Raw genomic sequence first — 23363 nt, 5'->3', positions numbered from 1 at the left:
CCTTACAGGCCTCGGCCTGTGCCTCCAGAAGGTACCACGGGCCTCCCTCTCCTAGCCTATGACTTCATCTGTGAAATGGGGCCAGGATGCTGACCTCGCAGGGTTTCGCCCTGGCTGCTACAGTAGGCGGTTTTGTGGAGATCGGTCTCTGCTACGCTTTCTCCAAGGCTGTGTCACCCCGGCCCCTGTCTAACCCCCAGTGCCAAAGAGCAGCACGTGGGTGACCTTGTGCAGCTGACCCCACGGTCAACGCCAGGGCAACCCCGTTCTCCTGGACCCTGCTCTGCCACGTGGGGTCGTCATCGCAGCCCACTGTGCCACGACTCTAAGCTGCAGTGGCCACACGCGGTTCCTGCTGAGATGCCTAGGACCGGACCAGGGGCCCCCGCAGCAGGGGCCCCGCTGCCAAGGTGGTGTGGGCTCCCTCAGCTTGAGCCCCAGGACTTTTGCCCTGACTGGACGGGAGCTGAACAGCCCCCTCCAGCCAACAAGCTCCCCCAGGAGCTCTGCCTGGGCCGGCGACCCTTCCCTGAGCTTTGGCTTCGGAGAGGACTGAACTTCAAGCCTTCCTTCCCGTAATGATAATGCCGGCTAATGTTTATTACCAGACAGCAGGTTAAAGGCCTTCTTTAATCGCACAGGACCTTATAAAGCAGGGGCTGTTATCATCCCTGTTTTATAGATGCGAAACTTGAGGCCCAGAGAAGTCAGTAACTTTTCCAAGGTGACACAGTTATTAACCAGTCTATAAACCCTATGCGGGCAAGGTCATGTTTGCCTTTTCACAGCTCCAGACCAGATGCCGGAGGCTGTGCTTGGAACACAGAATAAACCAAGTGGCAGACCTCGACTCGGAGCCCGCGTGGCTGGACTCATAGTCAATAATCCCGCTTCAACCTCTTAACCACGTGGGGAGGCAGTAACGCGTCCCGCTCTTAACGCAGGAGGAGACTGGGGCTCAGAGAAGGGGGCTGAAGGCCAGGATGAGAGCCGGCTCTCCAGCCTCCGGGTCTAGGACTCTCTCTGAAGCACTGGGTTCCTCTGTTTCATCCTCTAAGACTGGCACGAATCTGGAAGAGCCAGAGAGAGGCCACGGGCAGGAGCAGGAAGTGTGTGCACGTGGAGGCCCCCCTGGCCTGGCATCGCTGAGGCGGCCTGACCAGAGCCAGCCCTTCTATTCCCGCCATGCGGTCACAGGCCCCACCTCATGGGCCTGCGCTGAGGGAAGAGCCCGGTGCATCGTCCTGGCTCTGTCACCCACAAGGATGCTTTGGGGAATCTCATGGAGGGTGTCCAGCCTGGGCTGGTCCCCGGGGAGCTGGGGTGCAGCCCTGGCACGTGGCTCCCTCTAGCAGAGGCCACGGCGACTCCAACCCAAACCTCGAGGTCCTGGGGGGACAGTGGCAGCACGGCCTGGGAGAGCTTCAGCCGGGGGAGGCGGCCAACGTGTGGTAAGATGGGAAAGAAAAAGGGAAAGGAAAGGAAAGTGTCCCGGGGAACGTGGGCTTGGGCAGGAGGCTGGCCAGGACGTGAGCCTCAGTTCTCAGGTTCACTATTAGCTACGACAAAGGGACTTCGGATCTCCCCCCCAGGGTCGCCATGTGGTCTAAGCAGATGACGCAGGTCACGTGCGCAGCACGGCGCCGGATGCCCGGCGGTGGGATCGGCGCGTGATCAGTGTGTAACTGGCTTTTTCTTTTGGGTGCTGGCTGTCTCCTCCCCACTAGAAGGTCAGCTCAGCGCTCAGGAAGCAGGGACGTCTGTGTGCCTATTTGCTGTCGTACCCCCAGCGTCCAGAACAGGGCCTTCTCCATGGTAGGCGCTGGGAAAATTCAGGCAGAAGGGAGGGAGGGAGGGTTTGGAGATGGAAGGAGGGAAGGAAGGAGGAACTACTGAAGGAACAGAACAAAGGGAGAGCTGTCTTTGTCGCGGTGCCAGAGCCGGGGAAGACCTGCTCATGGCGGCCTGCGCACTTGAAATGCAGGATGGTGTTCTCAATGGGGCTTCCCTCGGGCCTTGCTGGTCTGGCCGCTGCCCACCTCTCTGGCCTCACCTTGACCCAGGCTCCCTGTCTGGCTGGGCAGCAGCCACAGCTTGCCCTGTCCCGCCCCCTCAAGTCCTTATCTGTCCGTGCAATCACAGCTCAAATGTCACTTCCTCAGGAAAGTCCTTCAAGTGCCCATTGTTCACACTCGGAGAAACAATCTCAGAGAGCCACTAACCCTGAGCCAGGGTGAGGGTTACCATCCTCCTCCCCCATAAGACCCCAAATTTTGTACGCAGACGGACAGTACTGGTTCGGACCCCCACTGAAGTCCCGGCACCTGGCCCAGGCCCGCCCCCAGACACGCTCTGTTGAAGGTGTGAGCCGCGGTGGAGCCCGGCGCCGCGTAGCCCTTGGGGCCCGCTGCCTGGACACCGCACGTACCGCTGAGCACATCTGGGCTGATGTAGGCAGGGCTCCCCCTCTGGTCCTTCAGCAGGTCCCCCTCGCTCACGAGATGCTTCCCGAGGCAGAAGTTGGTGATGGTTATCCGATGCGTCCTGGGAGCAGGGGGCAGAGAAGGAACAAACGTCATGTCTGTGCCCGCGCGCGCCCGGCTGCCCCCGTCTCGCCCAGGGAGCAAAGGAATCACACCCACACCCTCCTCTGCCCCCTGGGCCCCCGCGGCTGTGTGAGCGGTGCCATCGCGGCGCTCACGCTGGCCGCTCACCCTTGCTTGCACCTGCTGAGCGGTCCCCTCAGCACCCGGGACCAGAGGAATGTGAGTCCCTCCGACCCAGTGAGTGCTCCAGAGGGGCTCCCCGGAACCTGCCGTCCAGGCTGAGCCTTGGGGCCGCAGCTCAGGACTCAGGACGACTTGCGGCGATGTCCCAAAACCACCTCACAGAACATGCACATCTGGAACGACGGGAGATCGAGCTCAGCTCCCTCACTTCCGTACAAAGAAAAGGAAGTTCGGCAGGGCTCTGGAGTCCACCCACGGGGGCCACTTTTGTTCCCCTCGGCCAATCCCTGTGGTCATGACCCTGGTCACTGTGGATCAGCGTCCCGGGGACAGTACTGAACACGAACGCTGACGGAGCACCGAGCGGGCGGAGGCCCTGGCTTCTGTCTCGAGCGGACTGTGCGCACTCGCCCTCACGGGAGTCTAGGAGGGAGGCTTCTCGCTGCCCCGTTCTCACAGGTGATGCAGTTAGGGTGCAGAGAAACGAAGGGACCTGCTCAGGGTCAGGGGGCTAGTGAGCAGGACCCAGGCCTGGGTCCGCCTGACCCCAAGCCTGTACTCCCATGTCCCTGGGCAGTGCCCAGCCCCTGAATTTCCCTCCAATCCCACCACAGCTCACTCAGCCCTTGTCCTGGGCTTCAGACTCCCCCCTGACCTAGAAGACCACAGACTCCCATCTGAGCATCGTGGGTGAGAGCCGCTTAGGGCTGGGATCCTTTCACGAAGCTCACAGTGTGCACAGAAGGAAGAGGCCGAGGGAGGGGGCCTTACCCCCACCCAAGCGGTGGCGGTGGGCAGGCCCCCCCAAGAGGCCCCGTCGAGGAAGGCTAGTGAGGAAGGGCGCCTCTCCACCCACAGGGGGCAGGGGTCACCTGCCCAGCTCCGTGTCAGCTGGCTGGGCAGAGAAGCAGGGGGACGGCAGGAAGGGCAGCCCCGTGAGGGGTCCCCTGCCGCCTCTCACTGGCTGAGTCTCCAGGCTGAAGAGGGGGTCGGCTCAGAGGTACAGGGTGTGTGGGGCTGAGCATGGAATTCCCCAGGAGCTGTGACCAACAGGCCCTGCGAGCCCTTCAGCTATCTCGGGGAATTCTGCTGGCAAAGGGCTTGGTATAAAACAAAGGTTAGTCTGTCCTCTGCATTCCAGATGGAGACCTCGACTCTCGCTCTGCATACAGGCCTGCCCTGTCAGATGCCACAGAAATCTGCCTGGTGGCCCCCAGGGCAGCTAGGGCCTGAGAGAGCAGGCGAAGGGTCTGGCCAAGGATACCATGTCAAGAAGTGGACTGCTCCCCCTCTGAGCCGCCCACGTCACCGCCCTGAATGTGGGACTGTGCATCCACAGAGCTGAAGGCCCACAGTCTGTCCCCCCACATCAGATGGCTGCTGCGGCTGGCAGTGTGTCCTGCAGGGGTTCCCGGAGGCGCAAGACATTGGGAAGGGACTGCTCAGGGCGGTCTGGGGGGCTTGGGCATTAGAGTCCCAGGCCCCAGGCCCAGCTTGGCCATTCCCTGGCTGTGTGACCGTGGGTGCCTCATTTAATCTCTTATTAAACCTGTTTCCTCATCTGTCAAATGGAGACTATTAGCACCCCATTCCCAAGACTGTGTGAGGATGTGACAGGAAGACAAGCCCAGGGAAGGCACAGAGCCGGGGGCCTGGCGACCGGTAACTGACTGCTAGCTTGGATTATCCTCTCCTCCTCACACAGCGGGCACAGCAGGCGAGGGCTAGTAACGGGAGACCCCAGGAAAGACCCAACCTGAGGCGGCGGGCGAGGGGAACCACGCTGCGGCCACAGGCCTGGGAGCGAGCAGGCCACGGGCTGTGCTGCCCTCTGGGCCTGGGCCGGGCCAGGGAGCTCGAGGACGCTGTGTGTGGCTGGGCGGCGGGCAGCAGGGCCGAGCCGGCCCACACCGCCGACGATCCTGGAGGCTGTCCCACGGGAAACCACATGGTCAACTCCGAGACCTCCCGAAGCTTGGCCGCGCTCCCCTGCCCTGCCACTACCACCCAAGTTGGCGGGTGGCTCCCAGATCCCTGGGAGCCCCAGACCGCCCAGATTCGTCCTGCGGCAGGAGGCGAGGGCAGTGGGGGTGAAGGGAGGCAGCTCTGCGTCAGCAGAACCCGCTCTGCGTGAGTCACTCTTCAGTTATGGCCCTTTGGGCTACCAGCGTTTTTCTCCTTTTCTAGGAACTTGGTGTGCAACTTGCTTACCCAAAAAGAGAGGAGGAAGGAGAAAGAACCCACAGCAGACCTCATATAACCCCAAAGGGTATTTCAGGTTTCAACCCTTGCCTTTTCTCCCAAGTGGGGTGAACTCAGCACGATAGCCGCCTAGCAAACCCTTCTCCCTGTGTCCTCCCCTGGGGCCGCTCTGTTCTTCGAGGCCCAGAGGCGGCCTCCAGCTCGGCTGCCTGCCTCTGCAGCTGGAGTTAGGGCCCGGCCTGGCAGGCAGGCGGGGGCTGGCGCTCCTCCAGGCCCGCCTTCGAACTTTGCAAGGGTGCGAGTGAGAAGGGAGGGGTGTGCTGCAGACGCGCCCGGGGCAGGGCATGGCGTTCGCACTGGGTCCCTCTGCACCGCCGCCCCCTCCCGGAGCACTCCGTCTGTCGCAAGACCCCAAAAAGGGGATCATCAGATGAGAAGCGATGCAGCTAAGATCAGGGGCTGAGTGAGGTACCGGTGCTCCTCTATCTGAGGAAAACACATGTGGCACGCGTGCACATGCACACCCAGACAGACAGACGGACACGCATGGAGCCACGGCCGTAGCTCCACTGCCATTACTCGAGAGCGGCCGGGCTTCCTGCCTAGACTCCCAGAACCGCAGTGGCCTGGAGTGAGGGGAGCAGACCCGCCTGGCGCACAGAGGCCGGGCGCATTCTGGGCTCAGCGGCACAGGCGTACAAGTGCGCGCTCCCACAGGCACCCCTAGGCTGCTCGGAGGCAGCGCGTGGCTGCGTAGAAGGCCTCAGGGCACATGGGCTCTGCAGCCAGACGCACTTAGGTGGTCAAAAACTAAGCCCCCGCGGGGCGCCTGCGTGGCTCAGCCGTTAACCGTCTGCCTTTGGCTCAGGTCATGAACCCGGGGTCCTGGGATCGAGCCCCGCATCGGGCTCCCTGCTCAGCGGGAAGCCTGCTTCTCCCTCTCCCACTCCCCCTGCTTGTGTTCCCTCTCTTGATGTGTCTCTGTTAAATAAATAAATAAAATCTTTAAACAAACAAACAAACAAACAAACAAACAAAAAAAGCCCCCTCTGTGTGAGCAGCACGCCTGCTGTCCAGAGCAGGAGGGTACCGGGCCAGCATCCCACAGAAGGCCAGGGCCTCAAGTCCAAATAAGACAACACGCTCTCAGGGCTGGCAGGGTCCGGGTTCTCTAGCACCTGCCCCCCAGTGCAACTCAGGGCTGGGGCCAGAGCCCCCTGGGCTCCCCGCTGGTGCCCTCACCAGCCGCTCAACCCCCAGCAGGCCTCGTCTCCCGGGGAAGCGAGCTACGGGCCGTCTAGCACGGGGTGCGCTTGCGATGGACCCAGCCCATGAGGCAGTTCCATGTCTGCAGGGAGGCTTAGTCCCCTCCACTGCCACAGCCGAGGACACGGAAGCTCAGAGAAGTGCTTGCTACCACAGCGGCCTCTCAAGACACGATGAAGCAATCAACCAATACATAATCAAATGAACTCCCATGGTCTCGAGGGGAATGAAGAGGCAGTGCTGGGCTCAGAGCCTGGTCTGACCCCAAGCTTCCCCAGCTCTCTCACTTGGCCCGTCAAGGGTTCCAGCAGCCCTGGAATTTCGGCTTCCTTCCCTCCTCACTGTGGAGCATGACAGGGTCAGGTTTTCATGGCTTCACTTTCTCCAGCTGGCCAATCTTTACTCATCCCTCAGGGAACTGACTCAGATGGCCAGAGCCTCCGCCCTCCTCTACGGGCCCCCACCCAGTGCTTTCTGGTCAGCACCCCATTGCATGGTGACTCTGGGAGATTGCCCGTCTGCAGCACCGGTGCCGGTTGGTGGTGGCAGAAGGGCGGTGACCTCCTCATGGCGTGGGGCGGGGGTTTGGTTCCCCCATGCCCTCCCCAGGGGCCTCGCTCCCTGCAGCTTCTTCTCCTGTGACTGCTGTGGCTCTGGCCACTTCATAGGGACAGCGGGCCCCCTCTTGAGTGGGTGGCCACATCAGGGAACAAATCATGACCACACCGCTTCTGCTGTGAGACTGGTGCCTGCCATCTGCGAGCCCTCTGACCCACTTCAACTCCTGGAGGTGGTGGCAAGGGTGAGAGGCCCAGGGAGAGCAGGGGAGGTGGCAAGCCCTTCTCAGCCCTGCACTGCTATGGTCGTGGCAGTGCCTGCCGGTGGTCCTGGGCCCCTATGAGGCTGGGGCCCCTCCACCCGGTGTGGGGGGAGTGATAGCCTGTAGCAGGGGCCTTGTGTGATCTCCCTCTGCCACAGATGGACCAAGGGTGCGAGGGTGAGCCGTCCAGACCCCCCCAGGATCGAGGCACTTTCCCCCTGCTGCTGAGTGACGGCTTCTGACCACTCGTAGCTGCATCCTTTTCCGTGAAGCCCCCTTAGCCAAAGGAAGCGTTCTGAGGCTGTGCCCAGGGCAGGGCCATGCACCCAAGGCCATGCGCCCCCTTGCCTCAATTTGGGACATCTGAAGGGCTCCCTGGCTCCTGAGTTTTCCAGGCTGAGGCCCCGTTGTGACTGTAGCACAGCTCAGCTTCTCCCTCTGCCCAGTCCCGCCCTTTGCCCCAGGAGCACTTCCCAGTGAGCCTGCTGCACACGCATCTCAGAGTCTGTTTCCTGGGAACCCGACCTAAGACGAGGCCTCATTTTGCTCACCTGTCATTCCTTCACTCATTTCTCCCATGTTTTATAGTCATTTACTGAGCACCACTACACACACCAAATGAATGGCCCAAGGAGGATCTTTGGAATCCTTCCCAGAGCTCCCTTTCCGTGCCCTGTGGCCTGTTAGACTCCCCTTCTTCTTCTTCTTCTAAGTAGGCTCCGTGCCCAGTGAGGAGCCGAACGTGGAGCTTGAACTCACAACCCTGAGATCAAGACCTGAACTCAGATCAAGAGTCAGACACTCAACTGACGGAGCTACCCCGGCGCCCCTAAGAGTCCCCCCTTCTGAGCAAGCACCATATTCCCACGTAGCAAAAGGCAGAAGCAGGCATCCCCGGGATTCTTGGGGAAGTGGGCTGTTGTGAGTCAGAAACGGGGGGCACTGGAGGGCATGGGGTCGCTGCAGCATGCAGCCCGTGCCAGCCGCAAGGTCACGTCCTGACAGAGAAGGGTCTTACCTCTTGTTGAGCACCATGTTCCCAAGCTTCAGGTCTCTGTGCACAATGTTTTTCTGGAAAAGCAACAGGCACGTGGTTTGGACCATGAAGGACGGCGCCAGGGTTGGGCCCAGCCTGTAAGATGTGGGCTCTCCAGGGGTTTGGGGAGGCAGGAAAAAGCCCTACGCCTGTCTCTTTAGGCTCATGCCTTGATTTGCCAGCCACAGACAGATCAGGACCGTTCTAAGGCCTCATCAACCACCGGTAGGGATGGGGTAATACGTGGACCCAGGCAGTCTCTGTCCTACCAGGGACGGTTTCCCCAGTTTTCTCCCCTCAGGACAGGAGCCAAGGGGGAAAACCACTCCTCTCTCCACCTCCAGGTAATATCCCGCTGAGAAAAACACTAGCATCTGCCCAGATCTGCGGTCAGAGGTGAACTCTCACGGTTCTGGGGACCAGGTACCGCAGGCTCAGTCCGCAGATGCTGTGTGCCAGGAAGAGGCGCAGGCTCTCCTCACCTGGACCTCGGAGTGCCAGACACCCCTACCCTAGGGAGAGCTCAGAGACAAGCTGCGGCTGCCCCGGGGGGATCTCACCGTTGTCACCTCTGCTGGGAGACTACAGCTTAGCCTCTCGACAGACAGGCAGCTGCTACGCTGGGTGCCGCTGGGCTGCCGGGGCAGCACCTCCCCAGGAACCTGGGTTGAGGCCTGCAGCCCCATGCCTCACTGGCTACACAGGTCATCTAGCCACTTTCCTTCTGGACATTCCAGCTGCAGAGCACGTCTGGGCGTGGCGGGGGCGGGAACCAGAGCTGCTTCCGCTGAGCAGCGGCAAGAAGGGTGGCATTCCGTGGCAGTGGGGCCCGGACGCTTCTTGGTCACCGGGAGCCCAGGACGGGCCAGCTAGAGGAGGAGGGACCGGCAGGGGGACAGAGCCTCACCTGGTGCAGGGCTTCCACGACGCGCACCACGTCGTAAAAGATGACCACGGTCTCCCGCTCGCTGAGCCTCTTCTCCTTGATGACGTAGTGCTGCAGGTTGATCAGGTCAGCGGTCTTGTCGCTGAAGTCGTGTGCGCAGAGGCAGTCGAGGACAAGGCAGATGCGCTTCTTCATCTTCTTAACCATTCGGCTGGATTCCGCGTCCTCGACAATTTCACAGGTGCGGTCCTGGGAGGCAAGGGGACAGACCAGGGCTTGGTCGTGGGCCTGCCGGTCCAGGGTCGCGGGTCAGGGACTCTCCTCTGGAGCCGGAGACACACACCAAGGGGAGAGCCTGGACCGAGCTGCACATGTGCGGGGTGGCGGCCTGAGGCCTGGGCAGCCGGGACCAGGGGCTGATGTTAAAGGCTTCTCGCTCTGATCCCAGTGCAAAGGGTTCGTATCAGGGCTGAGCGAGTAATGCCAAGGGGACCTCTGGGCCCCGGGTACGGGCAGCAGACCCGGGGCCCCAGTGCATCTTCCCTCCACGCCACTCCCAGAGGTTCCAGCCATGACCAAGGTCCGCGACAGTAGAAGTGAGGTGTCCTGTGTGTCCAAGACAACTGCTTTCCCATGGAAGCCAGACTCCTGGGCAGCCACGGAACCGTGGAAAAGGCGGGCTTCGGGCCCCAGGTCCCGCTCATCCCAGCTGTGGGACGCGGGGCAGTTCACCTCACTTCTCCCAGTCTCTGGTCCCGCATCTGTCAAAGGGAGCTGGCACCCTCCCTCACAGGCTGTTCAGAGAACACGGCAACCATGCCGGCACTCAGGGAGTGCGTCCTGCTACCAGCGCGCGGTAGTAAGTGCCGGCCTGTGTTCCTTGCCGAAAAGACATTTTTCCTTTATTTTTTTTTAAGTTTTTCTTTTTTTTTTTTTTAATTTTTGTTTTAAGTAATCTCTACACCCAGCATGGGGCTTGAACTTACAACCCCGAAATCAAGAGCTGCATGCTCTACCGATGAGCCAGCTTGGGGAGATGCTCGGTGTCAGCCCCAGCAGACTGACGCCTGCCTCCCAGGGAACTGCTGGGGACTGAAGAGCCGCGTTTCTCCTTCCAAGCGCGATCATACCTCTTGTTCTCTCCTCCCCAGAGGCCCAGCAGTGTCTGGCACACAGGGGACCCTAGAAATGTTTCTAAGCACCCAGGTTCTATTATCCAAGAGGACATAAAGCAGGGCCGAGCTCTGGTAGCTGTCAGAGATGACGCTCACGACCCCCCGGTTTGGTGTCACGTGGAAGGGAAACTGATGTTCAGTCACCTCTAATTGCACATCTAAGAATAAAAGACCTTGGGTGTGTGTGTGGCGGGGTGGGGGGGCATCTTCCCTTTATTCTATCCAAGAACTCAAGCTGACAAGGAAGTAACCGTGATGAGTGTGGCCGCACACACGCCCGCTCACTGTCCTGACCACCTTGCGAGGCCGGCCTCCATCGCCGCCTCCATTTAACCGATGAGGAACCTGAGGCGTAGGGACCGGAAGTGACTTGGCCAAGGTCATACAACCTGACTCCAGGACCACCGGCTCCAAAACCTCTGTGCCTCCCTGCCAGCACATGGCCTCTCGGGTGCCGGGTCCATCCAGCAAGAGCGGCCCTGGCCAGCGTGGCTAGCTGAGGGCCCTGCAGAAGCTCTGCTGGAGGGCGGAGCAGGAGGCCTCCCGGGTACCCTGAGCCGGGCCTTCCGCGTTTCTGGAGACACAATTTTGGTTCGGCCTCGAGGAGGCCTCTGTTCAGGGTACAAGTTACTCATTACTACCTTCCCTAAGGGACCTGGAACATCTGAGCACGGGGGGCTCAGGGATACTTCCTCAACTAACTGGGACACCGGGGCAGGCGAAAGGACTGTCGGTACCAAAACCAACCGTGGGATCCACAGGTGGCCCACAAGGCTCGTCCCTCCTCGTTGCCCTCCTTCCACCCTGGCCTGGGCCAATTCTTGACACGACACAACAGGAAAGAGCTTGGGCGTCTTTAAAAGACTTCATGTCTTCCTCCCTTCTTGGAAAAGTGGCTCTCCAAAGAAAGGGGCATTGCCACAGGCCGGCGAGCCTCGTGGCCGGGGTGCTGCAGCAGCTGGTGTGGCCACAGCCTGACCTCCAGCCCACACCCCGGCAAGTCCTGGCACACCCAGCATGCAGGGGTCCCAGGCAGTCATGTGGGCGAGCTGCTCTATGTACAGACGTGGCCCCAGCAGGGGCCGGCCCCAGGAGCCAGCCAGGAGTGGGGGGCGGGGGAAGGGGGGACAGGCAGCCCCCTCTGCCACTCACCTGGAAGAGCCCGTGGTGGTGAACCACGCCGTCCTGCGTGTGGAGGAGGGAAAGCAGAGAGTACTCGGTGTGTAACAGCATCTTGCCTTGCCTCTCCTCTTGGCTTTCTATTCCTTGGTCCCCCCTCTCCTCAAGGGTAAGGATCTTTAGGAAGGCACACACACATAAAAAGACCAAAAACCCAAAAATAAACCTTACTTTACAAAGCAGAATGACTCGAGCAGGAAGAGCAGGGGGCTTGCGGTCGGGCCCGCAACACGGGCACGCGCACTCGCACAGGCACGTACGACGTGCGAGGTTTTTCTCGAAGTGACGGCAGTGTGACTTCTGCTCTGATCGCGCTCTTGAGATCAGGCCTGTTCGGAGCGCGACTGCGTGAGCCCGACCGCTTCCCGGGAAGAAACGGTGCTACTCATGTTCGCAGGAGGTGCGGGTGTGAAGGTAGAGAAGAGGGCAGAGCAGGCTGGCAGGCCAGCCCCTGGGGCCCGAGCCTTCCCCGCCCTGGGCGCCTCACTCACCTTCAGCTGATAGAAGTCATCTGTGCCGTCTTTCCTCGCCAAACACTGCACAATGCTCGGCACCGGGGAGTTGCCCAGACGGGGACCTACGGCACACAGAGCCTGGGGCTGACTTTTCTGGAGCCCTGTCTCTCGTGGCACCACGTGGTCTCTCTGCAGTTCACGGCCCCCCCCACGTCTCCTGGTGGAGAGTTCCGTCTCCCTCCAACAGTGGAGGGGCACGTACGCGTGTGCCTGAGGGACACCTGGCTCTTCTAGGCCGGCTCCCAGACGGAGGGGTTTTCAACGGCGGGGGCGTGCTGGGACCTCTGAGGAGCCGGTGGTAAAAGCAGAGGTCCCTGCGGCAACCTGGAGCCTCGAATCAGCATCTCCAGGCTGAGGAACTACAGCTTTGGGAGCTCCCCTGGTCGGCGGCGGTGACCGCCTGGCCCCTCTTGGGGCCCAGGTTTGGGGCACTTCTGTACTCCTGGAGATGGACACTGCTCACTGTCCCCTGCTGGCATCCCGCCTGAGCGTTCAGAGCAGAAGTCAGACAAGGTCACAGTGTCACATCACAGTGTGTCACTGTTCTCAACATACAGTCGAAACTTCTTTCTTAGCTTCGGAGGTCCTGTATGGTTTGGTACCTGCCCACCTCACTGATGACGCTCCCCCACCCCCTCGCCAATATTGCAGCTACACTGGGCTCTTATGTACTAACTTGTTAAGCCCTTTCCTGCCTCTGGGCCTTTGCATTTGCTGTTTCTTCCGTCTGGAATGCTTTTCCCCTGCGTTTCACATGGTTGGAGCCTTCTCCTTTTCGGGGGTCAGCCCAAACATCACTTCCTCATCAGGAACCTTCCCGGTACACGCTCCCTGTAGGCCGTCCCGCTCTCACGTTGTCTCGTTCACTTCCTTCACGGCCCCCACCGCCCCGCTGATGATCTTGCGTGCTCTTTACTCGGTTTCTGTTTCCAACTAACGTTAAGCTCTGTGAGGGCCGGAACTTGTCTGCCCTGCTCACTGCTGCGCCCCCAGCAAATAGCCCAGGCCTGGCACATGGTAGGCGCCGGGAGCCATCTGCCCAGCGACTGGGCCTGGAGCTGTCCTGGGCCCATAAGTCCGAGACGCTGCCCCAAAGCAAAACTCACACCCAGTCTCTGGTGTCCTCAGTGCCCACTTCACCCCTGCAACCCTGAGCACAGCACCCCTGATTTGTTGGGCCTCCAACATCAGGCAGAAAGGCCCTGCTGCTCTTCTGGACCACTGGGCACACCCAATTCTGCACGACTTCTGTGCCAATTTACAAGAAATCGGGGGGGCTACACCAGACGCCGTGTGGAATGAACTGTGCCCTCCGAGAAAGGTCAGAGAAGTGCCCTGGATTATGGGTCTCAGGTTCTGATGCAGCTTGTGTGCCTCCTGGGGGACACATGGGGTGGGGGGCAAATGGGGTGCTCTGGGGGAAGAGACAGTCTAGCTCTCAGCTGGAGCTGATTGAAGGCTGGTGAGGCTACAACAAAAATGACAACTCGGGTACGGCGTGACCCAAGGCTCTGGATCTTCCACTGGCACAAAGCGACTGCCCTCAGAGTCGCAAGGCGAGGGCCCCGCACGTGCGCTGCGGTGGGTGTGGCACTGCGCCTGCGCCCCGCACCCCGGCCCGCCCGGCGGTCAGAGGCTTACCCAGGATGAATGGTCCAGCTCTCTTTGCATTATTTCCAGAAATGCCACCTCCTAGAGCCTTCGCCCTGGCCGACGTTTCCCCAACTCCTCTGTCTGATGCTCTCCGCTTCATTCTCAGCTCTAGACAAGACAGAGAAGAGCCCTCCTCGCTGAGCAAGTCGGCGAGTTTCCTCAGGCGAACCCAGCCTGCAAGTCTCTGACTTGGGGATGTGTCACACAGCTGCTGCTCCCGCTGCTGCTGCTGCCACCTCCTCCCCCTCCCGGAGGAGCACCGAAGGTTCCCCGTGACAAAGAATCACAGCTCCTTTCCTTAGCATTAATCAGGGGCTCAAACGGGATGTCCTTCCAGGCAGCATATACTATGGAGTGGGCAGCCAGCCCGCCTCAAGGGGCCAGTCACACGCAGAGAAGAGGACACTGGCTTTGTGCAGATGCAAACTGGGGTCCCCAAGAGACCACCCCAGAGACTGAGAGGAGAGATGGCCCAGAAGCGACTGGTTCCAAAGTGAGGCCTTCCCCTCAAGTACCTGCAGCCCAGCGACCAGAGGTACTGAATCCTGGGTCCCCCTGCACCGCCACTGATCTGATCTCTGGGGCACGGTGGGGAGAGGGCCTGGGGACTCTCACGCCCGCCGAGTGGGAAGATGGCTGCCCTGGGGATCTCCTCTCTCAAACTCCCCTGGCTCTTAGGTCCTCAACACCCAAAGTTGTCAATGGGCGGGGGGGGGGGGGTGTCTACTTTCTCTTCTCTTTATCCTATTTTCAATTTTTTCTTTGATTACTTTTAAGGAAAACATAGATGGTGCATTTAAGGGCCAGTGAAAGGACGCAGACGGAGGTCACTGAGCGCCTGGGTCTACCTGGAAATCCCTGTCTCCTCCAGGGTTAAGATGAAAGAGGGACACAGGAGCCAGATTCTAGAATATAACCTCTGGATGTGGATTAAGTAAGACAAGAGACTTGCTCCTTTCAGCTGCTTACAGTTAACAGCTTGGGGAGGCAGTGTCCTGGACACGAGGCAAGGGCACAGATGTACACAGATGAGTCCCTCACAGGGAGGGCAGAGGGCCTCAGGGATGCCCAGGGAAGGCCAGCTGCCCAGCCCTGAGGAGGGGCCCTTGGCCCTCAGGCAGCTCAGGGAAATCTTCCCTGCCAAGGTGATACCGGAGTGGGCTGGGCAAGGGGCAAGGTCATTCCAGGCAGAAGGACCCGAGTGAGCAAACCCACACAGGTAAGAAATGGCACATAAGCAACCAAGGAGGTCGTGTTGCCAGAGCGTACAGCATGAAGCAAGGGGTGGCGAGAGGTGACCCGAGGGAGAGACAAGGGCCAGATCTAGGGGACCTAATGGCCAAGTTAGGGGTGCAGCCTTTATCCTTCCATGAAAGGCTTGGGGACACTGAACCCTAAACTTCTATAATCTTTTCCTTCATACCAGTCATTGGCATTCCCTGCAGAATCATTAGAAAATACAGATGTGCAGAAATAAGAACACAAGGTACCGATAACCTCAGCATCCGGACGCAGTCACTGTTAACATTCAAGCAGAATCCCCATGTGCCCACGTGAGCACGCTTCTAGCTTTCATTACCACCACCGTTTGGACCACACTGTGGTACCATTTTGTAAGCTCCTTTTCTCCCACCTAAAATACATGATGAGGGCGAATTTTATGGGAGGTGAAATGTATCTCAGGAAAGCTGTAAAAAAAAAATATGAACATCCCTACTTGACAGTGTACCCTACAGCACCACTTGAAGTATCTACACAGTCTCCCCGGTACGAAAGGGGACGCCTGGGCGGCTCAGTCGGTTACGGGTCTGCCTTCAGCTCAGGCCATGATCCTGGGGTCCTGGGAGCCTGCTTCTCCCTCTGCCTGCTGCTCCCTCTGCTTGTGCTTGCGAGCACGCACTCTCTCTCTCTCTCTGACAAATAAATAAAGAAAAATCTTAAAAAAAAAAAACAAAGTTTAAATGTTGATGTAGTTAAATAGTTCTCTTTTCCTTCAGTTTGTTTTGCTGTTAATCCTGGAAGGCCGCCCCCTCTGCTCTGAGACAGGTGCATGTTCACCAGTTAGCTTAGGCCTTCACGTGCTGCCTGTCTGGCCCTTATTCTAGACCCAGGAGACTGACTCTAGCAGTGAGATGGAAAGCAGGAGAGACGACCTGGCACACCTCTAGTCCAATCTACCAGGCTTGCCTCCCATCAAGCCCCAGTTTGTTTTCAGAGCTGTGCCACGGAGGAGCAGACCCATGACTTCATTCTGAGAGTAACTAGGACCATGTAACTCAGTAGGCCTTGATAGTCCCCAGATGGAGCAGAAGCCACAGTTAGGCTCGGCCACGACTTCTGCCAAAGAGGCTTATGGTGGAAACAGATTCAAAGTCATTCATACAAAAGCAGGGAGGAATGAAACTGCTTCTAGAAAAATAAAAAGCTGGGCAGTAATGTGTCTGGAACAGTGTTCTTGCTCTTTGTGAGGCTAACTTCTATGCATCCTTCTCAATTTAGATATCACCTCCTCAGAGAAGCCTTCCCTGATATCTCCCCCACCACTGGGTCCCAGTTACCCTATGGTGGAATTTCCCATTCACAGCACTTTCCATATTTTGTGATTATGTAGTTATTTGTGTGTTTACATGCTTAATGTCTTTCCCCACCATTAGACTAAAAATTCCACAAGGAAAAAAATATGTGTGTGTGTATGAAACCACTGCACCCCATATATACATATATGAAACCATTGCGCCCCCAGCTCCTGGCCCAGCAGATACTCTGGAATGACTGGACGCCTTCCCACCAGTTGGTGATGGTTCTCCCTGGGTCAGCAGCCCAGTGCTGGAGCTGCTCCCACCCCGGGAGATAAGCTGGTTTCACTTCCCTTCGGGCCCTCTTCGCCATCTTCCCTGCAGCACTAAGCCCCCCTCTCTTGCTGGTTCCCTGGAGAGCAGCACGGAGGCTCCCTCGTATCTGTGTAGACACCGCCTGGACGCCTCCACACCGGCATGGTCTAGACAACAGTTTGTGGGGAGCAGCTGCAGCACAGACACTGAGTGGGCTCAGCCTGACCCCACCCACCCCACTCAGGATTCAGCACAAGCAAATGGCTTGGGAACTGCTCCAACATGTAGGCTGACAGAAGGATAGGAGCAGACGGGCAGGGAGAGGGAAAAGATGCTGGCAGGGGAAGTGGTAGCAAGGCAGTTTCCCTTCTGAACATCCATTCCTGCCACCCAGGGCTGGGGAGCAGGGGAAACAGTGTGAATAGGCAGGCCTGGAAAATGGGAAGCTGCCTCAGGCTCCCTGGGGGGGGGGGTGAGCAAAGACAAACCTCCTAGGACAGACCCGCCTGTCCCCCATCCCCCTGCTGAGGTACAGGAAGGATGTGCCCCAACCTCAAATCATCCTGATGGGTCCCCTCCCAGAGACACACCTGCAAATGGTCCACCAATGCTCCCATGGGGGACGCTGCTTTGAGGGATCCCGGCTTCATGGTGAGATCTGCGAATGGAAGGTCTAGCTACCCTGGTCTGGGGTCAAGGGCCCAGGCCCAGTCTGGCTAAGGGGTAGCCACTTGTCTGGGTGTTTCCTGGGCCTACTGCTGCTCAGCTCTCCAGGAACTTAGCCGTCCTAGCTTAACAGTCTCTGGGGCTTTAAATCTGTCAACTATTCCGTGTGTTACGCTCCTGGGTTAGCACCAGTTCCCTTAGAACCTGCATTCACCGGGAAGCTCAGTGAGGCAACAATGGGGGTGAAGGGAGGAGGCCAGGAGGCAGGCACTGAAAGAGAACCAGCCTGGTATCCCCCAGCTGCCAGCTGTATGCCTCAATCCTAAAGGCTGGGGGTTCATTTGCTTGGCCCAGCCTGGGGAGTGGGAGGGCTGAAGCTCTGTGACAGCCACCATGCCATGTCCAGAGGAGGGGGATGCCTGCCCTACCCTGTCACTTCGGGGTTAAGGTCACTTCACTCCAAAGCTGCTGCTGATGGGAGCCCAACTCTCCCCGGAGGCAATGAAGGCTGGGCCATTAGCAACACATAAGGTTCTAAGGCCCATGATGCCAAACCCAGGGGTGCAGTGTGTACACACAGGATAGCTGGGCAGGGTAGGGCCAGGCAGGGCACTCCACAGCAGGACATGGTTCAACACGGTGGACATACCATCAACCACGAAAGGAGGTGGGTTGCAAAGAGACGGTGCTGAGGCTCCCCCAGCTCAGCCTTCCCTCAGTTCTACCCACTACAAAGCAGCTGAAGCCTGACGGGACCAAGGAGGGGCCCATCACTCACACCCAGAAGTATCTCCTCCACGAAGGTTCCCAGACACCCGAGGCAGCGGACACGCACGTGTGCACAGAGCCAGATCGAGCCTCCCATCCCCCACAAGCATGAGGGGCAGCGAAGGAGCCTGCCCACGGTGCAGAAAGCTCTGCACTCAACCTTGCCTGGGCTTCTTGCTGCAACCTCTGGGCTCCTGGAGAGACGGTGACCCTGCACACCGAACCAGTGAAGGCCAGTCTCTGCAAGGAGCCGGCAGCAGACCCTGGCCCGGTGCGCTGCTTGCTGTGTGTCCGCCTGTGTATGACGACAACGGCAGCTGGTGGCCGCAGTGTGTCAGCAGCTTCCCCTGCCTGCCAGGAGCCAAGGGACTGCGTCTACACTGCAGGGTCAGGCTGAACCAGTGGTGTCAAGATTCAAGCTGTCCCTGTCAGCAGCCCCGACACCCACCCCCATGTTTTCCGGCTCTGTCAAACCAAACCAAGCCAAACCAAACCAAACCAAACCAACCAACCAACCAAACACAAAGTCCCTGAGTTGTGCAGACCTCTGTCTTCCGGACTTTACCTTTGGCAGTGTCTACGAAGGCAGGGGTCCTGCTCTCGTTCAGCTCACGTGGCACTACAAGTGAGCAAAGAGCTCCCACCCATCCCTGGCCTCAACGCTATTGGCCACACATGTGTTAAGGGTCTGGGTGTCTAGACCCACACCGGACCCCAGGAGGGAGGGAGCAGAGTCTCAGCCGAGAGGACACTAAGGGTGCACAATCATATGGTTAGAGCAATGGGTCACCGGCTTTTTCACAGTATGACACTTGGGGGTAAAGAACATGGGACCCCAGCCGTCCCGTGCCCAGCCACCCTCAGGCTGAAGGGACCTCCATCTTGATCCACACAACCCGCAGGAGCTGGGACCTCTGAGTCAGAGCAAGCGTTCTGGACTCAGTCAGTCCTGCTTCACACCCTAGCACCATTACTTAGTAGCGACAAGATCCTGGACAAGTTCCTTCGTCAGCAGCTACAAAACAGAGCACACCACCTACCTTACCAGGCCGGGCAAAGGACTCAGTGAGAACCCATGCAAAAGGCTTAGCAGAGTACCTACCAGCATATTGCAAGCATTTGCTAGCTTGTGCTATTATTAGCTTAAGCATACTAGCTTTGTACTTCTCCTGCCCAAAGAGAAAGGGATTGTTACTTAATAGGCACTGAATGGGGGGAGGGGATGGGTAGAAGAAAGCAGGTACCCAGAGGGAAAGTTTAAGAGGCCTTGAACCTGCCACTGGGCTGTTGGCCTGGGGAAGCACCCCGGGGCTAGCGGAGCTGTTGGGGAGTGGGGGCTGGGCAGCAGGAGAGGGCAGAGGCGCACAGCATCTCAGGCTCTTGTTCTGTTCATGGGTCCAGGGGGAAGCAGAGGCTGGAGGACCAGCTGGCAGTTATCAACCCGGGGCACAGCAAGGGACTCTCCAGGAGTCTGGAATTAAGACCTGGTGCCTCCAGTCCAGGATGTGCTTTTGTCAAAATGACTGAACTGTATAATTAAAGGATCTGTGAAACTCACTGTGTGTATATACACCTCTATTTTTTAAAAAAGCAAGCTGTGACCTTAACCAAACGGTCAACGTTAATATCACCAATAACAGAACTGACACCATATTACTCCAGATGCAACATCGACTTACGGTTATTATTTTGCCCCAAACGTATAGCCTGAATGTGACCATGAGACAAACCCAAACTGAGGGACATTCAACACAAACAGGCCTGTATGCTTCAGAAACAGTGACAGGGCGCCTGGGTGGCTCAGTCGGTTGAACATCTGCCTTCGGCCCAGGCCATGATCCCAGGGTTCTGGGATGAAGCCCCATATTGGGCTCCCTGCTCAGCAGGGAATACGCTTCTCCTTCTCCCTCTGCCCCTCCCCCTGCTTGTGCTCTGTCTCTCAAATAAATAAAGTCCCCTCCCCTTTTTTTTGGTGGGCAGTAGAGCAAGGTTTATTGAGCTACAGCAAAGTGATAGTACAAAGCTCCCAAGGAGGGCGGGGACCCGAGGGGGATGCCCTCAAATAAATAAAACCTAAAAAAAAAAAAAAAAAATTTAAAACAAAACAAAACACAGTGACGGATAAAGACTGAGGAGCCAGTCTAGATTAATGGAGACTAAAGACACAAGATAAGTAAATGCAGTGTATGATCCTGGGGGTGGGGGGCAGGCATAAAGGATATGACTGGGCAACTGACAAAATCTAAATACAGACTGTATGGATGTTAAATTTCCTGAATTTGAAAACTGCACTATGGTTACGTGGGAGAACGTCCTTGCTCTTAGGTGAGAGATGCTGAAGAGTTTGGGGGTGAAGGGTCACATGCCTGCAGTTTACTCTGAGGTCAGAGAGAGGAGAAAGTGAGAACTGCTGGATGGAATAGCGCCCAAGGCTCTGGAAGAATCTGTTGTCCAGATTTACAGATTCAAAGGGACTCCTTGTGGGTAACACAGTCCACGGTGGCAGGACGTGGGGTCTCATCCTTGTTGGGCAGAGGCAGGCTGGCAGGAACAGGAGGTAGGTGTTGAATGCCCCCCTTCCTCCCCTGCAAACATTGTGCTGAAGGAAAGGGGCCCTGGTGCCACGTCCAGGGCTGCCACCTGGTGGCGTCTTCCTGCAGCGCCTCTTCAAAGGGTTTCTCCCTGCGCCAGGTGCCAGACAGCTGGGCACTGCTCTCCGTGGCTCCTCAGGAAGGATGCAGGAACAACTCCACAGAAGACCCCACCGCAGCTACCTGGGTCACTGGGGCCTTGAGTAACAGATTCTAGCACCGTCCACTTTCTCCTCTGCTCCGGGACCTGGGCCTGCAGTGTTTCTGTCTGTCTCTGCTCTGGGGGTCCTCTGATGCCCTTCTGTCCTTAACCCTAACTCCTCGGTGAGCCTGGCCAGACCCAAGCTACCTGTTTAGCTTCACTGCCTTGGTAGGCCCCTAAATCCAGCCACACCAAATGACCCACAACCCCCTGAGTGTGCTGTGAGCACCCTTGCCCTGCCGTCCTCTCCCTGGTTGGCTCATTCTTCTCCCTCGGTCCTCACTGCAGCGAGTCCTTTCCTCCTCCAGCTGCCAGAGCACCTGAGCGTACCTCTGTCCCCTCCCACCGTCCTGTCTGACTCCCTCCCACTGCTGAGGGAGCAACTCCCACTCACTGCTGCTTCCCTGCACCCTGCCCAGGGCCTGGCACACTGCTGAATGAGAAAACGGAGCGAACGGAGCGTAGAACTGTTTGTTATGCATCCAGAATGCATAAAAAGCCACATTGGGGCAGGGGACAGAGATCACCCAACTGGAGGCCAGGGCTGGAGTGGGACCCAGAAGTAGGGACGGATGGTCCACCAGCTCATGGCAGGAGACAGCATCCAGGATCAGAGAGACAGGGGATCCCAGCTGTAGGTAACTGGGCTGCAAGGGTGCTGGAAACTATCTGTCCAGGCAAAGTCCCATGTCAGAAATGCCTGGATGCCTGGGGCAGGGAAGGTGCCAGGCTGGCTGATCGCCAGGTGTTGTGCTTAGACAGTGTTTGCTGCCCGAGAGCAGCCCCCACTGAGGAGTGGACTCATTCATAGCATGCCTGAAGCTTGGGCCCAACCTATCACTGGCAAAGGGACAGACTAGCCCTCTTTTGGCTGAATCCAGCAAAAAGATCCGCTTTCCTGTAGCAAGATGTGGGCGCATGTGAATGATGGCGTGGCCTACCCCCTCACCCCAGTGATAGGTCCTCTGGGTCACTCTAGGCTCGTAGTGTGAAGGTCCTTCTACTGGTCAGAAAAATTCCTAGCACTCTGGCTACCCCCAGAGAAAAGAACCCCAGGCTCGACTCTGCATTTTATCTGACTATACCTGGAAAGAAATACCAAAGCTTGACGTGAGCAGTGGTAAATCTGAAATGTGACCCAACTAAGATCTGTGGATCTGCTTTATTGACCGGACCCCTCCACACTAGAGGTCTGCCAATTCCCTCGAAAACTCCCCGTGCTCATTCCTGGATGGTGAGTTTCGGACTCAGAGCCCACGTGGGAGGCCCACACCGTCAATGAACTCTCATAACAACTAACTTTTGCACACGGCTCTGTCGCTTACAAAGCACTTTCCAACACATGATTGTAACTGACCCCCAACACCACCACTACCACCAAACACAGCACTTTCTAGAAAAAGAAATCGAGACTCAGAGATACTGAGACCTGCCTAAAGTTACCTGGCTGGTTGCTCAAAGAGGGGGGATGTGGACGCAGGTTTTCCAGCTCTGAATCCCATATTCGTTCTTCTCGACGGCTCCTTCCCCACCTGATGATGGCTACGGACCTAGGAATGCCAACCAGAGATAGGACACTACCCTCTGGGATTCCTTATAAGCAATCATTCTCCTGGAATCGGGAAGCTGCAGGCGTGCAGGGAGAGAGGAGCTGTGCTTGTCCCTAGAGAAGGTGTTTCCAGCCCCCAAGCAGGTCTCTCTGGAGAGAGGGGCCGAGTTGAGGTGGGGTTACTGAGATATCCTCCAACCAGCCAACAAGTTAGTGCCCCCCACCCCTCCGTGACCCAAACACTCTGGGAGCCACCCCCACTGCACCCCAACACTCACATGTAGGTGTTTCTACCAGTGCTCCCAACTTCCCCACAGGCCTGCTCTCCAACCACAACATCAACTCAGGGAACCAAGAGGAATTCACAGCCCATGGAACCAAGTGTTTCAAACCATAGACCAGCGACTCAAATGCCAGTTGGGAGAGCAAGATGGAGTCTGAGGTCAGGCAGGTCCGGGTTCAAATTCCAGCTTCCGTCACTCGCTTGCTTTGTTTCCCTGAACTAGTCACCTACCCTCTGTAAGGGTGAAGCCTAGAGACCCTGGCCAGCTTACCAGGCCCCCAGGAGGCTGCCTGAGGCCTGCTCTCCTCACCTCCTGCTAGCTGGAGGGAAGGGGGCTCTGTTTGTCAGCTTTTCCTTTGAGTTTTAATGACAGCCACCCGTGAAGTAGGCATGAACCCTCTCCCTGGGAGCCTGAAGACTATAAGGAACCTCTCCAGGAACCCACTGGAAGCCATTTGCTTTGGAGCTCAGGATGGAGCGGGGGGGGGGGGGGGGATGGGGAGGCAGATTAGTAATCCCTTGGCTTCAGCCAGGACTCCCTGCCGACAAAGACTCATGCATGCGCTGTCATCTTCACTGTTCCAAAACAGTGTGATGATTTTGCTCATTTTTAAAATGCAGGATATGTATAGCTCCGATTTGTCAAGAACACATAACATCACATCATTCCCTAAACGTCGTGCTTTATCGCCTCGGGGGTACCGAGCGAACTGGCTGCTTCTAAGGCGAGCGTCTGCTCCCTCTCGTGGCCCAGGGTGAACCCCACCCCCTGAAGCCCTTCTGCTCTCGGGCATGTGGGAGAGTACCTGCGGCAGCCAGAGAGGAAGTGACTCAGCCCAGTGGGAAGTGGGAGGGGCGGTCAGAGAGAGGGCCCTGCGCCCAGCCCGCTCCCCCCCCAGCACATCCGCACCAGCCCCATCCTCTGTCCTTTCCCTCGCAGGACTACAGTGTGGCCAGCGCGGCAGCCCTGGGGGCCAAGACCCCACTGCTCGAGGGAAGCCCAGTGTCTGCA

The 23363-nt window shown here is 58.1% G+C and overlaps 1 protein-coding gene across 5 annotated transcripts in view; it reads right to left on the bottom strand.

The window, feature by feature from the left end:
- The window catches only part of STK40 (serine/threonine kinase 40), a 39174-nt gene that overhangs the window by 5487 nt on the left and 10324 nt on the right, over window positions 1-23363 (bottom strand). For 2 of the 5 annotated variants that reach the window (XM_045782112.2, XM_045782110.2), the window contains exons 2-7: window positions 13450-13569; window positions 11785-11870; window positions 11267-11410; window positions 8961-9188; window positions 8036-8088; window positions 2429-2544 (exon numbers count right to left, since the gene is read on the bottom strand). In XM_045782112.2, coding sequence (XP_045638068.1) covers window positions 2429-2544; window positions 8036-8088; window positions 8961-9188; window positions 11267-11410; window positions 11785-11870; window positions 13450-13561 — 739 coding nt within the window. In that variant the 5' untranslated portion in view covers window positions 13562-13569. Of the gene's footprint in view, window positions 1-2428; window positions 2545-8035; window positions 8089-8960; window positions 9189-11266; window positions 11411-11784; window positions 11871-13449; window positions 13570-17891; window positions 18164-18828; window positions 18852-23363 lie in introns of those variants that run through there. The other 3 variants (XM_087858551.1, XM_087858550.1, XM_045782111.2) reach the window with 3 other exon arrangements.

The sequence above is a fragment of the Ursus americanus genome, chromosome 33 (genome assembly GCF_024610735.1).
Source record: "Ursus americanus isolate L20-20 chromosome 33, mUrsAme1.1.p, whole genome shotgun sequence".
NCBI lineage: Eukaryota > Metazoa > Chordata > Mammalia > Carnivora > Ursidae > Ursus > Ursus americanus.
Note: the sequence above shows the minus strand (reverse complement) of the source record. Positions and strands in the feature narration are given on the sequence as shown.